General features: G+C 33.6%; 2 protein-coding genes and 1 long non-coding RNA gene across 4 annotated transcripts in view; 2 read left to right on the top strand and 1 right to left on the bottom strand.

Annotated features, from left to right (window-relative positions):
• The first annotated feature begins 263 nt into the window (after positions 1 to 263).
• On the top strand, positions 264 to 2,970 carry LOC135847679 (4-hydroxy-2-oxoglutarate aldolase, mitochondrial-like). The gene is made up of 7 exons (XM_065367336.1): positions 264 to 587; positions 891 to 1,019; positions 1,631 to 1,728; positions 1,801 to 1,959; positions 2,051 to 2,147; positions 2,248 to 2,381; positions 2,458 to 2,970. Exons 1-7 carry the CDS (start codon positions 386 to 388, stop codon positions 2,605 to 2,607), a joined length of 969 nt encoding a protein of 322 aa, XP_065223408.1. The 5' UTR covers positions 264 to 385; the 3' UTR covers positions 2,608 to 2,970.
• A 236-nt stretch (positions 2,971 to 3,206) lies between these two features.
• LOC135846643 (uncharacterized) overlaps positions 3,207 to 15,533 on the top strand; it is a 240,844-nt gene continuing 228,517 nt past the window's right edge. The window contains exons 1-6 of one of the 2 annotated variants that reach the window (XR_010558995.1): positions 3,207 to 3,384; positions 3,448 to 3,851; positions 3,918 to 4,085; positions 4,173 to 4,355; positions 4,983 to 5,256; positions 12,950 to 13,052. This is a non-coding gene — a long non-coding RNA (uncharacterized LOC135846643). Of the gene's footprint in view, positions 3,385 to 3,447; positions 3,852 to 3,917; positions 4,086 to 4,172; positions 4,356 to 4,982; positions 5,257 to 5,336; positions 5,650 to 12,949; positions 13,053 to 15,533 lie in introns of those variants that run through there. The other variant, XR_010558994.1, reaches the window with a different exon arrangement.
• LOC135846642 (putative uncharacterized protein DDB_G0282133) overlaps positions 7,210 to 15,533 on the bottom strand; it is a 144,847-nt gene continuing 136,523 nt past the window's right edge. The window contains exon 3 of the mRNA XM_065365856.1: positions 7,210 to 15,340. Coding sequence (XP_065221928.1) covers positions 13,252 to 15,159 — 1,908 coding nt within the window. The 5' untranslated portion in view covers positions 15,160 to 15,340 and the 3' untranslated portion in view covers positions 7,210 to 13,251. The remainder of the gene's footprint in view (positions 15,341 to 15,533) is intronic.

Raw genomic sequence — 15,533 nt, 5'->3', positions numbered from 1 at the left:
AGTACGAATAAGTAGGTACATAAATAGGACTGACGTAAGGGTGAAGTATCCAAAACTGAATAAATGAAATCCATTCATTTCAAAACACGAGAGCGCTTTAAAAGCTCAGAGAAGTAAACAGATGAAAGCTCGGAACTCCTTGCAATTTTTCTTATCAATTCAACTTCAGCGTGTACTCGTTCGCACGAATAATAGTCACACTGCGTTTGCGCAGAAGCGTGCTTCTAAATTGTCTTATCAGTCAATTCGAAATTTAAATTGAAAGTGTTCTTGAAAAACACTTGAAACACAATTAATAAATATACTTGAAAGCGATTTAAAAACATGCTGTAGCGCATGTAAATCTGATAGTCTTGTGATATCGTATTGAATCATAAGTTTTTGTATGCTTCTGTATATTTTGTTGGCAATATCGTTGTATTTCGGAGACTCAACAGTCATGAGTTCGAAATCGTGTAAAAGTAAAATCAATTTGAGCGGTGTTATTGTTGCAATAGCAACTCCTTTTCAAGAAAATGTTCAACAATCTGTTGATTACGATAAGCTTAAGAAAAATGTTGCTATATGGGAAAAAATACCACTTGCAGGTAAATTAAAGTATCTAATTGTTCAGTGGTTGATTTCGTAGAGAGAAAGTTTTCTCATTTTTTCCAATTATTTACGTAATTACTTATTAGTTATAATGGTTTAAAACATACTGAAAAAATACACAACCTATTCAGAAAAATAAAATAAAATTTACCTAACTTAATTTAAGACAAAAAATAATAATCCACTTTCAACTACCTAGGTACTTACTCATAATAATTTTGCGAGATTTATTTCTTCGTTAAATCAAGTCAATTTCAATAAGCATATTATATTTTACTAAAAATTGACTTAAATTAAAGGATATTGTATCGGGGGATCCTATGGAGAATGGCCCTATTTGACCAGCGAAGAGAAAATTGAAATACTCAAGACTGTTAAAACATTAGCACATCCATCAAAATTTGTGATGGCTGGAACTACCAGTGAATGTAAGCACTTTCTAAACAATACGTAGGTACTTTAGTACTATTCGTAAAATATAAATACCTTTAAATATGTAAATATATCGTAAGTGTGTAGGTAGGTACATAGGTAATATAAAAATTTAGGAACAATTTGTTTCGATAAATTCGCTCGAATTTAGGTTAGGCTGCACATCGGACTTCCACTTCGTCCTCCCTGTCGTGGTTACGAATCCCTTGGGGTGAAATTTTTTACACGAGTTTCTTTTATAAAATTTAATCAAAGAACTATATAATTTGGATTTTTTTTTGGTTTCTACTTCAGCGAATATGTTTGTCTTTGCGAGAAAAAAAGTTAAAGATACAGAAAACACTGACTTTTGTTGAAAATTACGTTCCTACTTGCTTCGGTTTATAGAATTCGGTGAAAAATGGAGTAAAAAATTTGTTGCTTGAAGGTTTCAACTGAAAACTAATTCTTTTGGTTTTAAATTGAAAAAAAATTGTACCTATGTAACTTATTATTTTAGGTAATTATACCTAGACCGGGTTCTAAATACCAATGCAATAATTTTAATATTTTTTCTTTTTCATAAATAGACAAAAATGTTGAGTAAGATTATTTATATTTATTTCAGCTACGAAACAAAGTCTCGAACTGAGTTTAGCTGTGGCTGAAGCCGGAGCTGATGCCATTCTTCTTCAAACACCTCACTACTTTCGTGCCCGAATGACTGTTCGTATCGGTTCTTTTATATATTTGCTATAGAATCTTCATACTTGTTTTCTATTTAAATTAATTTTACAGCAAAATAGTATCATCGAACACTTCACAACGATTGCTGATGCTATACCTATTCCTGTGGTCATTTATAATAATCCTGGCACGACTGGAATCGATATAAGTGTAGATACAATCGAGATATTATCCAAACATCCGAATATTTGTGGAGTTAAAGATGGAAATGTCAGTGGCTAATATTCATTCATTGTAAAAATTCTTCATATGTATTAATCGTTGATCTCTGTATGAGTAAAATTTTTTCACTAACTTATAGGTATTCAAACTCGGAGCAATCGTTGAAAAAACCAAAGATAAAGATTTCCAAGTATTGGCTTCTTCTGCCGGAGACTTTTTACCAGCTTTGTTAGTAGGTCTGTTTTATTTTTAATTCAACACGGATACTAATAATCTGGCTGAGTGTATATTTAAATTATTCATAGGTATTCATAATTTCATCGTTTTTGTAACCAGGTTGTTCAGGAGGGATGAGTGGATTAGCTGGTATCTTAGGGGGTCCAATATGTGAAATGTACTCGTTAGCTCGAGCCAATGAATGGCATAAAGCAGCAGAAATTCAAAAACGATTAGTTTTACCCGATTTCTTGGTATGCGTTTTTCTTTCTCGAGTAGTTATTTTGTATTTGATATTTTTAAACTCATGTTGTCTCATCTATTCTGTAGCTTTTGAGAGAATATGGACCACCTGCTTTGAAAGCTGCTATGGATATGTTGGGGTATTATGGAGGCTCTTGTCGTAAACCTTTGCTTCCATTAGATGCTGAAGTTATCTCGAAAATTCGTCAAGTTCTTCAAGCATCTGGTCATCTCTAATTTACTATCCCATCTTAATATACGAAGAAATTATTTAAAGTACAAAAGATGTTGACCATTTTTAAAGAGAAAATTTATTGGTAGATTTTTAAAGTAGTGAAAATAAAGTTTGAGAATTGTCAATTAATTTTATGCTTCCATTAATATTTTTAATGATTAGTAATACATTTTTGTACGTGAAGGGAAGAATCGAATGTAATTTATTACGTTTACTGTTGAGTTATTTTTACAATGTTATTTCGAATTAGGAACAAACTTCATTCCAGCTCTACCATTTATAATTTTTTTTTTATGATAATTGATGATAAATTGATAATAATTAATTACTGACAATAAAAACAAAAATAAACAATATTCGTTTTATTTTATTATATTTTATTTAAAAGATTATTTAAATTAAAATGAAAAAAAAATTAAAATGAAAAATTTGATTTCAGTAGTTTGTCATTAGTTCAATAGAAGCGCTAGTTGTGCGAAACAATTCATGAGTAAAATCGTTCTACGTTCTCGTACATTCAAACGACGAACGTTGTTTTTTACGAACACGTTCGCAAAACAAATCTTTCCCTTTTTAGTCTGATTCTTTTCGTTCATTGAATTTCAAAATTCAAAATAATTTCAAAAAAAATTGAAAAATTCCAAATTTGAGAATATTTTGTAGAAAAGTTGTAGTTATTGGTCAGTTTTGATTTGAAAATTTATTCATATTTGACACAAGGCTTCGTATTAATGCTTCGACCACAACGACTAACGTTTGATTTGACAACAGATTCAAAGGTAAGCAGTTCAATATTATTTCTCTAAAAGAGTAATCCTTACATTCAACTCGACTTTTTTCAGATGATATGACAGAAAGCAGTGTTCTGAAAGCATTCACACTCCTGTATTTGGAAAACCAACCATATTTGGATAAAAATCTGCACAACAAAATAAATCCTACTCATTATTGGTATTTTTCCAGACTATATTTGTGAAACATTTACCAGTAAAAACCATATCTCAGAATGGACTTCTAATGAAGCACAACTGTATTATTCCGAAACATCGATTCCTTTGGAAAACGAATGTGTTTCGAATTGTATCATAGCATCGAATCTCATCGACAGCCGAACTAACTAATATGTTGAAAGAATTAATTCAAACGTTGATCGAATATTCGATGACCAGTTTTCTTAGAATCAATTCTATTCGACTTGGAATGCTGGAATGATATTGATTTACCATCGACTGAGTCTATGTCTTAGGTAAGTTATGTTGTTTTCGGTTTTAGAAATGATCGAAAGTGGTTGTAATTTTGAATGTTTGTGCAGCGAATGGGAGTACGAGCATCTCCTTTCGAGTTGACTGATTTGGAAAGTAAGATGGATACGAATTTCGATATCGAATTTGGATTCAGAATTAAGCTTCGAGTTGACCGCGGTGTTCATGCTGCGTAGGATATTGACATAGATACACGTTCCGATTCTGTGCATTCCAAAGTAAGATATCTAATCTGGTCATTGATTTATTCATGATGGAAATTGAACCGATGCAGTTCTAAATTCGTATGTTTTTCTCGCCTCTAGGAAATGAAATACCCCTGTTCGGTTTGTGGCAGTCCTGCTTTACACCGAACCAGTTTTAAAAGAGCATTACGAAATACATTCAGATTTTATTTTAGTACTCATCTGTGCCAAACTTGTGCAATGATTGTCTCCGAAAAGGTCAATTTTCTGCTGCATTAAAGCGTTCGCCATTAATGAAGAAAGGTACCACAGTGAAATTAGTTGTATTTTGGGATTGTAGGCGTGCATGTTGTTTTTGGTGGTGGTTTTTTACACGTTGATTAATTGTTACGGTTTCAATTGGGGCCCATTTACATACTTTTAATCCTTGTGTTGTCTCAATTTTATAACATTTTATGTTATGTTTTTGTGATTTTTACTCCGATTTGTTTAAAAATGTGTTGAGGGTTTGATTGTACATTTCTGAGACGTAGTATAAATTTATGGGCAAATATTGTGAAAGTTGTCTTAGCTAAAATAAAGGCCTCACCATCGATTTAAATCATCAGCAAATCGTTGAAATCCAACTACATTTAAAATATCAGTATGTGAAAAGAACCACCGAACGATGCTTTTCTAAAATTAAGAATCAATCCGCAAATGAACAAATGATATTAATAAACTCAAAATAATACCTACTAGTATGATAACCATAAGGCTCGAGGTGCTTCTTGGCTTCAGAAAGTATTGCTTAATTCACTTCATCAAGTTGTAGAATGTAGATTCTTTATACGAGTACACTTGGCACGCTGATACTCTGCTCATTGACGTAGAAGTATGATTATTATTTGAAATGAAAATGTCTGGCTTAATGATCAAATTCGTTAATAGGAACGTAATTACAATTGCACTGAATGGGATAAACGGTTTTACCACCGGGATTCAATGAAAGAGCATATGGACAGGAACACCTATGATGATTATCTACCCAGCTCATGGTTTCAAAATATGTGGCCTGGCAAATTCACAAAAATCAAGGTTGAAGACAGAAGAGAAAGCTCACAAAAAAAATCAAAAAATCGATCAGCTCAGAACAGTGCCAGAAAACATTCCACTGCAAACAATCGTTGAAATTTCATCTAAAAACTCACGAGGGGTCGTTCAGGTAAATAATCAGGACGAAGTTATGTACATATACGTACTTACGTAGTTAGAGAAAAATTGGTAATTTGGAAATGTGAATAGGTTCATTTGTTGGGTACGTGGCAAGGAATTCAGCCAAAAATGTCATTATGACTTACATCTGGTCAACCACTCCGCACTCAGTGGAGAAACCATTCAAGTGTTTTAATTGTCCAGCATCCCTATAGAACCATCAAACATTTGAGGGAGCATGAACATGCCAAAAATATGCATCAAAGGGAGTCAAATTTAAATTCTTCGTTCCATTCCTTGTATGTTGAAGACGAAGTGGGAAGCTGAAGGATCTTCGATTCAGAAAATCCTATCATTTGATATTTTTGTGTATTACGAGTACATAAATACTTTTTATTGATGACTGATGAGTTTATATTGTGGTTTGATTATTTTTGATAAGTATGTCTATTGTCTACGGTGGCGGTCCAACCAGCATAAAATTGAGTTGATGTTCTCGGTTATGTAGATATGGGTTTAACCCCCCCCCCCGCCCTCCATTTCGAGTAAAAATAAACTGTTGTGGATTTTTTTAAAAGTGCATTTGCAACCTATCAAAATGAGTTGAAATTTTGCAAAAATTAAAACATTTCAACGAAAGTGTTTTTTGAACATTTTTGAAGAATTTTGAATCTCGAAATTGAGACATGAAATCGTGATTTTCAGGGATTTTAATAAAGGTTTCACGCAACACATCAAAATGGGTTAAAATTTCGTAGAAATTGAAATAAATTTCAACGCAAATGTATTTCGAGCTTTCTGAAGAATCTTGGGCCCAAAATTGGGTCATTATTTGTGAAATTTTTGAAAAAGTGGCATACGATTTATAATACCTATGATTTGAAATTTTGCGAATAATTCGAATATTTTGACGAAATTTTTTTTTGAGAAATTTTGAAGATTTCCAAGTCCAAAGCGGGGGGGGGGGAGGGGGGATTTTGATATTTTTGATGAAGTGTCATGTGACATATTAAAATGGGTTAAAATTTCGTGAGAAAAACGATAATATCTACGAAAACATATTTTGAGCAGTTTTGAAAAATTTTGAGCCCAAAATTGGTTGTAATTTTTAGGATTTTTTGAAAAAGTGTCATGTAACGTATCACAATGAGCTGAAATTTAAAAATAATTCGAATATTTCAATGAAAATATTTTTTGAGATTTTTGAAAAAGTGTCTTTGAGCCTAAAACCTTGGGGGGGGGGGATTTTTGAAATTTTTGATTAAGTGTCATGTGACTTATCAAAATGGGTTAAAATTTCGCAAGAAATTCAATAATTCCCACGAAAATATTTTTTGAGCATTTTTGAAAATTTTGAAAATTTTTAGCCCAAAATTGGTTTATGGTTTTTGGAATTTTTGAAAAAAGTGTCAAGTAACCTATCAAAATGAACTGAAATTTAACGAGAAATTCGAATATTTCGACGAAAACGATTTTTGAACGATTTTGAAGAATTTTGATCCTAAAACTGGCTCATCATTTTTGGAACTTTTGATATAGTGTCATGTGACTTATCAAAACGGCATAAAATTTCAAAAGAAATTCAAGTGTTTCAACGGGTATGGTTTTTGAAGCGTTTTTAAAGAATTTTGAGTCCGAAATTATGTCATTATCTTCGAGATTTTTGAAAAAAGTATTATGTGACTTGTGCAAATGAGTTGAAACTTGACGAGAAACTCAAATTTTTCGATGAAAATGATTTTGAGTGATTTTGGAAAATTTTGAGCTGAAAACTGAGTCATGATTTTTGAGCTTCGATGAACTGTGTGATGATTTTTGGTGTTTCTAAAAAAGAGTTGAAATTTGGGCAGAAACTCAAAAATTTCTGTTCAAATTTGTTTTTGAATCGACAAAAAATAAACATTCTGGTTCTTGATCCTGAACAATCAAGTCCAGCTCAAACCCAAAAATTCGTAAACCAAACTCAAAACATGAAACGTTTAATTAAACACATTTTACAATTTACATAAAAAATTAAACAAATAAATAATAATTTTTTTTAAAAAAAAAGAGAGAATAAGAGAGAGAGAAAAAGAGAGGAAGAGAAAAGGAAAAATCAAACTATGTAAAACAACAAATTACAAATACGATTTAATATCACTAAATATTTTCTTAAAACTGTACCTCGTTTTACTATAAAAAGAAAACACGGAGTAAAAAAACACCTACTACAAAATAAAAACAAAAAAAAGTAGACATGGTTCGAGTCATGGATTCGTTTCATAACGATTTAAACTACTTATTTCATTTTTCGTTGTGTAATGCAATTTAATGCAAATGTATTTTATCTCTTTCTTCATTTCTTGCTTTCTTTGTATTCAATGTGGAAAGATTACGTCTTGAATGAAAAGAAAGACAGAATCATCGAATTAAACGACATAAAGGAGAGTAAAAAAAAAAAACGATTAATAAAATCATCATATACGTAGAATCGAAGTACAGTTTTCAATAAGTAACTCAAACACGACCACAACCTCATTATCGTAGTAAATTTTTAGAGGCGGTGGCGAACAAATCTCTTTTGTTCATTTTTTTTCTTTAAATCCTAAAAAACAAAAACATACTATACTTTAGGAACCATTTTCAGAGAATATTTACCTTCCTAAGGATTAATCCTATATTTTAATAATACGTCTTTATATAAGATCACTTTTCTGCCTCGTTTTTTAAACTATCAAAATATTGGAATACGAGACAATTTCGTTAACATTTTCTATACTCGATTGACTACCTAGGAATCCAAATTGGTGGAAAATTTTGGAAATTATCATTAAAAAACTCGCTAAGGACGAGAGGGAGAAAACAACGTAAAAGGAACTTAGAGTGTAAAATAATAAACGATATAAAAAAAAGTAATACAAAAAGAAAAACAAGACAAATACAAATCGAAGAAAAAAAAATTAACATTTATAAAATCCTAAAAAAAAAAAAAGAAAATAAAGAAGAAGAAGGAATACCTAAAAAGTATTATTGTACAATGTAAAAAAAAAGTATAAAAGGCAGCATCAGCTGGCGCTCTCTTATAAATTATTATTTCTAATCACAATAAGCATTTATCAATGGTACCAATTTTGGCAGTTTTTTTTTCCAAACCAATATGGTATTTAATGAGCTCGTCGTCGTCGTATGGTACTACATTTTATACAGCACATATTTAGGTATGGGTAATTCGCTATATAAGTAAGGTACATGTTGTATTTTTATTGCCGTGAAATTTATTATCGACGAAAAGAAAGAAAGAAGACAGACACACTCGGATGATAAAAGCAGGGTTCTTCGTTCTCGCTTGGTGCTGTTTTCATATCGTAACCCAGTTGTCATGCGGCGATAATTGTTATCGAAGTGAGAATGGTAGGTATTATTTGCGGTATCGATGTGATTTGTTGGTAATTATAAATCGTTGCGTTGTGCAACGCTGCGGTATGTGGCTGGTGCCTCTGTGTGGTGGATTGGTGGATTCGGTGTAATGGATATAGTAGAAATCTCTCGTATTCGTATGTACGTACTTCCACAGAGTAATTTATTATTTCAAAAGTGTGTACTTAACTCGTTTTGTGGGCAATTTATTCGCTGCGATGGAGATTTCTACAACGGTCTGGTGTTTTGATATCTAATTTGAACGGAGATGGGGATGTAGGGGTGAGGAGGAGGAGGAAGAGTTTCACTTGGATTCGATGATGGAGTTTTGAGGGATGGTGTTGAAAGGTTGTTTGACGAATTCTATGGTAATGATTTGATCATGAGTTGGGAATGCTTGAAGGGTTTTCAAAAACAGCTGTTAGAAAACATGTTGTCTATTTTTTAAAATGAAGAAACTTCAGGACGTGAAAAAATCGCGGTGCCAAAAAAAAGAGCAACTATGAGAATTTTCCAAAAAATGAAGAATTTGTTGAACCTTTGATTTGATCAAGTGGTCCCACCCTCCCCTCCGCATGTTTGAATTACCCAGGTCAGAAATGCCTTGATCATATTGGTCTCATTTTTGTACAAAGTGAACATTTTTCCATTAAAGTGATTTTTGAGTGTTTAATTTGTAAAATTTCCGCTCAAAATGAAGATCTAAAATTGGGTGTATTGAAGTATCTCGATGACACCCTCTAGTCCTGCTGCTGACATTTCATTCTAATGCAAGCAGATGAAGCAGAGACCATTTCACCCATTTTAGTAATGACCTTTCACCAAATCCCAAATCTATGATAAAAAATCAAGAGGGACGATTTTCTTTTTTTGCGAAGAACAAAGTTTTGTGTATTATATCAGCTCGATCAATTCACTGTTCATAATCTATTATTGGCAACGTTGCAATTTTTTAAAGAAGTCAATTTCACCCAAAATTCTGGCAGAGGTTTTTTTACAACATCTCTAAAAAATTCCTTGAGAATGTTGATTTTGAAAAATCTGCCCAATTGAGAATTTCAACGTTGCCAATGCCAATAATGAGTTTTGCAAGATGAATCAGCGCATTTACTGTTCATAATCTATTATTGGCAACGTTGCAATCTTCAAAAAAGTGAATTTTACTCAAAATTTGTTGCAGCGGTATTTTTTCAAAATTTCCAAAATTTTGATTGGTAAGTTGGGTACATTGATTTATAATTCAATTAATTGTTTGGAAAAATTACCTGATTGAGAATTGCGGCGTTGCCATCCTTCAAAGAAATTGAGTTTACCTGAGTTTACCTAAACCTTGTATATAAAAAGTAAGTATTTGTTCCCCACAAAATCTCAAAAATTTTGATTGAGAAATTTACTAACATCAATTTTGAATTCATTGCTTGAAAAATTTGCTTAATTGAGAATTGCAGCGTTGCCATTTTCCAAAGAAATCGAGTTTACCTAAAACTTATATAAATAGTATTTTTTATCCACAAAATCTGAAAAATTTTGCTTTTGAAGTTGCAAACTTGCAAACATTGATTTTGAATAATTCGTTCTTTGAAAACAAATGCTTATCTGTTTAATGGAGAATTACAACGCTGCCAATAATGAGTTTCACGAAATGAATCAGTACATTTACTGTTCATATTTATTACTTACCTATTGGCAACATTGCGATTCAATTTTTTTAAATTTTGCTCCGGAAATTGGGAACATTGATTTTGAAGTTATATTCATAATTTATTATTGGCAACATTGCAATTCTATTTTTTTTTTTACAAAATCTTCAAAATTTTGCTCTGGAAATTAAGAACATTGATTTTGAATTGTATGTTTGAAAAATGTGCCTAGTTGAGAATTGCAACGTTGTCAATATTAAGGTTTGCAAAATAAATCAGTTCATTTACTGTTCATAATTTATTATTGGCAACATTGCAATTCTATATGTATATTTTTTTTCTTACAAAATCTCCTAAATTTTGCTCCGGACATTGGGAACATTGATTTTGAATTTTATTTTTGAAAAATCTGCCTAATTGAGAATTGCAACGTTGCCATTGCCAATAATGAGTTTACTGTTTATAATTTATTATTGGCAACATTGCAATTCTATTTTTTTTTTACAAAATTTCCAAAATTTTGCTCCGGAAACTGGGAACATTGCTTTTGAATTTAATGTTTGAAAAAGCTGCGTAATTGAGACATTGCAACGTTGCCAATAAGTTTTATGAGATAAATCAGTAGGCTACATTTACTGTTCATAATTTATTATTGGCAACATTGCAATTCTATTTTTTTTTTACAAAATCTTAAAAATTTTGCTCTGGAAATTGAAAACATTGGTTTTGAATTTTATGTTTGAAAAATCTGCCTAATTGAGAATTGGGATGTTGCCAAAAATAAGTTTTGCGAGATAAATCAGTACATTCACTGTTCATATTTTATGATTGGCAACATTGCGATTCTATTTTTTTTTTACAAAATCTCCAAAATTTTGCTCCAGGAATTGGGAACATTGATTTTGAATTTTATGTTTGAAAAATCTGCCTAATTGAGACATTGTAGCGTTGCCAATAATAAGTTTCCTTGTTGAATCACTTGAATCAGCAAAATTCTCATTTTCTGTAAACTATTATTGGCAACCTCGCAATTCTCTAAAGAAGCTTATTTTTCAGCTAAACACAGGAATAAGGACATGAGAAGTTACTTTAAGTAGAAATTTCATTTTCTTATCATTGTAATAATTTTGGTTTTTCAAAAGAATTTTCAAAAATTTTGGTAGAAGACGTTTATTTTGAATTTATATTGCTTAAAAAATCTGCCCAATTGAGAATTACAGTGTTGCCAATAATAGATAAGTTTCATAATTTGTTGGTTTCTTAATTCCTTGCTAGAAAAATTCAGGGCTTGCCATCGCCGAACCAAAATTGGAACCATAACGGAAAAAAAAACTGGCTGATCAGCATTTTTTTTTCTTTTTGATTAGGTAAGTACTGTTAATTGACACTGAAAACGTTAAACCTGATAACAGTTACCAAAATTGAAACCAAAACCATTATTTTCTCATTTGGCGAGCCCTGGGAAAATCCACCTAATTGAGAATTGCAACGTTGCCAATAATAACTTTGCCTAATCTATTATTGGCAACCTTGCAATTCTCCAAAGTAGATAATTTGAACCGAACACTGAATTTTATGTAAAATTTGTACAAATAGGTTTGGGTTTTTCTAGCAAAATATCCAAAATTTTAGCTGAGAACGTTGATTTTGAATTTATTTGTAGTTTTTAAGGCATTTTCTTCATTCCTATGAATGAGAAAAAATTAGACAAAATTTGAATAGTAACAATCAGAGATTTTAAAAATTAGTCAGTTGAATTTTCATCAATTTGCTTGAAGGTAAAAAGTAATGAAATATTGAAGCGTAATTTAATTTTGATGAAAGATTTGGAAAAATGTCTATAAAAAAGAAAAGAACATTTAATTCAACTGTGGTAATTTTAAAAAAATTCATTGAAAGTTTTAGTGAAAAAATCGAAAAAAAATATGCCCAATTTGTGGATGAAAGTTGTATCAAACAGTTGTAAAGATACTAGAAATAACATTTTGCTCTTTTGAATTGTTGCATGAGGCTCTTACTGGAATAAATAATCCATTTGTCCATCTCATTGCTCAGAAAACAAGATATTGAAAATTGCGACGTTGCCAATTCCAGATTTCTTATGTAACATAAGCATGGTAACTGAATTTCTTTCCATTATCATTAGAAAGTCCTTGGATCATTGGGTCGAGGGCATCACAATCAGTACCTGACTGAAATTTATTTTATTGAATGTTCAATGTAAATAAAAACAACGTTAATTCCACAATTTTTCATTTTCATTCCTCTCCCCCTGTCCATCCCTCTCTCCCTTAATGGAATGTGAAATGTAATTCAAGGAGATGAATCAAACCAATATTAGCAAGCTCCCTTCCATATTGAAAAAATCTAATTGGCAAACTTTTTTTAAAACTTCTTGCAACTAAAGCCCTGATTTTTTAACCATTGCAACGTTGCCAATAATCGATTTTTCACCTAAATTCATGATTATCTGAAGATGTAAGTAATTAAAATTGAAATTGAAAATACCAAAACCAAATAAGAGTTTTTTACATAAGATGTAGTTCATCAGATTTTCAAATGCTAAAAAAGGGATGTGATCCATCATGATCCATCATGACTTAAGATGGAATTATTGATTGCCCACATATTTATTAAATTATTATTTTGGTCTTTGTTTTTGTCCAGGGATAAATTATGGCGTGTGAATGATTACCTGGATGATGAGGAATCCGGAATATTCCAGTAATTGGAACCAAGGTCATCAAAAGGATGCAGACAGATATCAAAGGTAAGTGACACACAGACTTCTTTCCATCTTTTGGAAAGTAAATGAATATACTTTTGTCAAAAGCCATACCTATTGAGTAAATCAAATCGATAACCGCAAATGTGAAAGATCCATCGAGAGTGAGAAGGAACAGGTGGGAATACTCGGCCACCTTTCGAGGCATATAGCATAATTAACAAGTCTCCAGACTCTAAACGGGCTACCTAGGTTCCAGCACAGACGTAGTGGCAGTAACTTTGATAACGGTTTGTTGATTAGACGTCGGCATGACGTTGGTGGGCGACGGGGGTAATGGTTTCTTTTGGAAATGCGTATGTTGATGCTTGGCCAAATGAGCCTTCTGGCGGAACCTTTTACCACACACAGTACACGAGAATGGTTTCTCTCCGGTATGCGTACGTATGTGCACATTAACCGAGTACTTATCTTTGAACCCCTTGTTGCAAACGAAACAATGATGCAATGATCTCTCTTTACGGATACCCAAAGCTGCCGCTGAACTAGCGCCACATCCGTTGGTAGTGCTAGTGGTAGTGGTGTGATTTTGATGCTGGTGAAGATGATTGGTAGTTGAACCGTCGCCTTTATTACCGACAACGGATGCGTTACGATTGGTAACGTTGTTGTTGTTATTATTGTTGTTCGTGGTACCATTACTGGTAGTAGTGGTACTGCTGCAAGTGCTGCTATTGCTACTGGTACAATTGCCGTTGGTATTAGAGTCGAGTAATCGTGCATCGCCCGATACCGAGCAATTGTTGAAATCGACCTTACTTAAATTAATCTCACTGTTTGCGTTACTACTACTATGACTATTGGCGTTCAATTTGGCTTGGTTTGCTGATTTCTTAGACGTGCGACGGATCTTGGACGGTGGTATTTGATTATGAAGCTCACCACTCAGCGAAGATGGCTGCGTGGTGGTGGTAGCAGAAGGAGAATTGGAGTTATCGCCTGTACCGCCGCTACTGGTGGTTGAGATGACTGCTGCGGTGGTATTTGAAGAGCTGACGTATGGCATGAAGTTCTGGTCGGTGTTGTAGATCTGCTGGAAGGCTTGAGCGATATCCTGGTTGCAGATACCGGCCAGTTGCTCGTCCGAATATGGAAAAGAGTCGAAATCCGATAAGAGTATTTCGTCTATATGAGCAGATCCGGTCGAATCGCTTAGTTCGGCGGTGTTGAATATGTGAACGGCTGTGCCAGCTGCCGAAGACGAATCTAGGTGATCGGTTCGGTGATTTATTAACGATGGTAACAACGTGGTCGTGGTCGTAGCCGCAGTCACTGCAGAAGGCTCGTCCTTGACGATGGTTATATTATGGAAAGGATCGTTTTGATTGTCGTCTAGTTGCCCCTGTTTAACACCAGGTGTAGTGGAAAAAGCTACTTGAAAGTCGACCGATGACGAAGTATGGTGTTTGATCGTTGTATCGGATTCTTTGGATTTGCTCTTATCGCCACCGTATCGCGAGTTTGCCTTACCTAGCAGTGCGTTTCGCAGCAGAACGTTGTTCGATTCGAATTTATCCGCTGATTTGGACCCGTTTTGACGATACAGATCGGATGACTTGATCACTATATCCTTATCGCCAATTGCGGATGAGTCGTCGTGATCTACAGAACTGATGAAATTCGTACTGCTACGATAAGGCGAATGGTTCAAGGCGGTGATCGGAGATAAATTGTCGTCCTCCCAAAATGGCGACGTACTGGTATTATCATTGACTATTTCAAAAGAGTATATGGCTCCATCGGTGTTAGTGGAAGTCGACCAGTTCACCTCCTTGGTATCGTAAACACTTCCAGCGCAATTGAAGCTCTGCGAGTCGAACGTAGGAGGGCCGTTCGTATACCCGAAGTGATTATTGTTCGTCTCGGTGGCTGGTATGGTGCGGATTTGATCACATTGCAGACTATCAAAGTCTTCGAAATGTAAACCGAGTAAATGCAGTTCTTGTATATCGCTGGTCTGAATCGTACCATTGTTCAATGAAGGTTCCACCGAGCCTGCTGTGTGGGAATCTGCTACCACCGTCCGAGTACCCCCTTGATCCGGGGTGAACAGCACTGAAGATATGAAATCAGATGATATGTCCATTTCCATAGAGAGCGCCGTTGGCTTGGATGTAACCAGTGTGTATTCTGAGGTGTTAGCTGCTCCTGGCGCACAACCCGCCTAGTCTACAGTAGCAGAAATTGGACTCGTGCGCGCGCTGGTCTGGTCGTTGGTTTGGGTTATGATGAGTCTTCGATCATTGTTGGTGTAAGGATGGCTGCAGAGTGTCCTGTGAACAAACAAGAAAGGATTAGTGATTCTAGTTTTGAACTTTTGGGATCTTCGAACGAGTATAAGTTTTCAAAGTGCTCCAGGGGCTTCAATTTTGAATGTAGAGAAAATATGAAGACAAATTTTTTTGTGGAGTGTTTGAAGCTCTATAAATTAGGTTCTGTGCATTTTTCCTACATTCAAAAAGGAGA

Source organism: Planococcus citri, chromosome 5, assembly GCF_950023065.1.
Source record: "Planococcus citri chromosome 5, ihPlaCitr1.1, whole genome shotgun sequence".
Classification (NCBI taxonomy): Eukaryota; Metazoa; Arthropoda; class Insecta; order Hemiptera; family Pseudococcidae; genus Planococcus; species Planococcus citri.
The sequence above is the reverse complement of the archived record's forward strand: the minus strand, read 5'-3'. Positions and strand labels throughout refer to the sequence as shown.